At 33.2% G+C, this 2230-nt stretch overlaps 1 protein-coding gene across 1 annotated transcript in view; it reads left to right on the top strand.

Annotated features, from left to right (window-relative positions):
* The first annotated feature begins 1806 nt into the window (after nt 1-1806).
* Nucleotides 1807-2230, top strand: part of ZCCHC17 (zinc finger CCHC-type containing 17) — a 13913-nt gene continuing 13489 nt past the window's right edge. The window contains exons 1-2 of the mRNA XM_031061872.1: nt 1807-1927; nt 2009-2100. Coding sequence (XP_030917732.1) covers nt 1847-1927; nt 2009-2100 — 173 coding nt within the window. The 5' untranslated portion in view covers nt 1807-1846. The remainder of the gene's footprint in view (nt 1928-2008; nt 2101-2230) is intronic.

Consider the following 2230-nt stretch of genomic DNA (forward strand, 5'->3'; position numbering starts at 1 on the left):
TTTATTATTTATAAATATATTTATTACAAGCAGAACCCTGCTCTCCACTGTCAGTCACCCAAACTCCAGTTCAGGCTGGGGTGTTGGCACCTGTCTCAGAAGTTAAAAAATTGAAGCACCCTCTAAAAAAAAATATATATTACTAATAAATATATTATTCACAAATATATTTGTTTATTATTCATAAATATATTTATTACTTGCAGAACCCTGCTCTCCATTGTCAGTACCCAAATTCCAGTTCAGTTTGGGGTGGTGTCATCTGTTTCAGAAGTTAAAAAATTGGAGCACCCCTTAAAAAAATATTACTAATAAATATATTATTCACAAATATATTTGTTATTTTATTTTTTTATAAATATGTTTATTAGTTATAAATAAATATATTGCTTGCAGAACCCTGCTCTCCACTGTCAGTACCCAAATTCCAACCCAGTTTGGGGTGTTGGCACCTGCCTCAGCAGCTAAAAAATTGGAGCACTCTTTAAAATACATCTATTACTAATAAATATATTATTCCCCCATATATTTGTTTTTATTTATTATTTAGAAATATAGTTATTTAAAGATCTATTTTTACTTGTGTTTATTATTCACATTTACAGCTTTACTAGTAGTACCTGCATTATAAACAATAGTCAAAAAATAGAAATAATAAAAATGAGTTAAAGAATAAATAAAGTTTAAAAATAAATGTAAATAATAATGATAACATAAATTTAAAACATAAAATCAGTAAGATATTAAAAATAAATATAAATATATAGCTTAAAGTAAATATCACTTTAAAGAAATATAATTTTAAATAAATATTAATTTAAATTTCAAGTTTTTAAAATGAACATTTTAAAATTCTATTTGTTAATAGTATAAAAACACATTCTTCCCACACCCCAGAGGATTTTCTGCTCCAAGCCACTTTGGAAACTTGGAAACTGCAAATCCAAGGTTCAGTGGAGAATCTTCTGTATAAAACTAAAGAAAGGATGAGCTAAGGATGAAATGAACACTAATAATTGTTAAAATTTATTATTTTATTAATTCCATTTATTAGTTTTATTATTTTATTAATCTTATTTATTATTTTCATATTTTATTATGTTCACTATTAATTTTTATTTATTAATTTATAGTTAATTTCATAATTTTATTTATTGATTTATATGTCATTTGTTAATTTACAATTAGTTTCATTAATTAATTTACTGTTAATTTATTTTAAATTAATTTATAGTTTATTAATTTTATTTATTAATCTATACTTCATTTCTTTTATTTATTAATTTACAGTTAATTAATAATTGATTTTTCTTAATTTATAGTTTATTAAATTAATTTATTAATTTATAGTTAATGTCTTAGTTTTATTGATTAATTTATAGTTAATTTGTTTGTTTTATTGATTAATTTATTAACCCTAGCACATTCATTCCACACCCTGTGTCATTCCCTGCATCCCCCTTATTAAATTAATTTATTAATTTATAGTTAATGTCTTAGTTTTATTGATTAATTTATAGTTAATTTGTTTGTTTTATTGATTAATTTATTAACCCTAGCACATTCATTCCACACCCTGTGTCATTCCCTGCATCCCCTGAGGAGCTGCTCTCTGGCAGGCAGAGCTGAGGCTCTTTGTGTCCCCTGTGTCCCTTCCCCTGGGCTGATCGTGTCCCCTGTGTCCCTTCCCCTGGGGCTGTTTGTGTCCCCTCTGTCCCATCCCCTGGGCTGTTTGTGTCCCCTGTGTCCCATCCCCAGGGCTGTTTGTGTCCCCTGTGTCCCATCCCCAGGGCTGATTGTGTCCCCTGTGTCCCTTTTCCCCACAGGCCTGGTGCACAGGACCCACATGTCCTCCTGCCCCGTGGACAAACCCGCAGAGATGCTCGACGTGGGGGACAAGGTGTGGGTGAAGCTCATTGGCAGAGAGGTAAGCCTAATTAAAGGCAAATGTCCTGGGTGTTCATTAACACTGTCAGGTCGTTCATCCTGCTCATTGTGGGCTTTGCAGATGAAGGATGACAAGCTGAAGCTCTCCCTCTCCATGAAGGTTGTTCACCAAGGCACGGGGAAGGACCTGGATCCCAACAACGTTTCCCTTGAGTGGGTAAATCTGAGCAGAACAGAGGGCATGGCTGCCTGTGGGGCATGGCTGCCTGTGGGGCACGGGGCATGGCTGCTCACAGGGCAGGGCACACGGCATGGCTTCCTATGGGGCAACAGGCATGGGCGC

Source organism: Geospiza fortis, unplaced genomic scaffold (genome assembly GCF_000277835.1).
Source record: "Geospiza fortis unplaced genomic scaffold, GeoFor_1.0 scaffold32, whole genome shotgun sequence".
NCBI lineage: Eukaryota > Metazoa > Chordata > Aves > Passeriformes > Thraupidae > Geospiza > Geospiza fortis.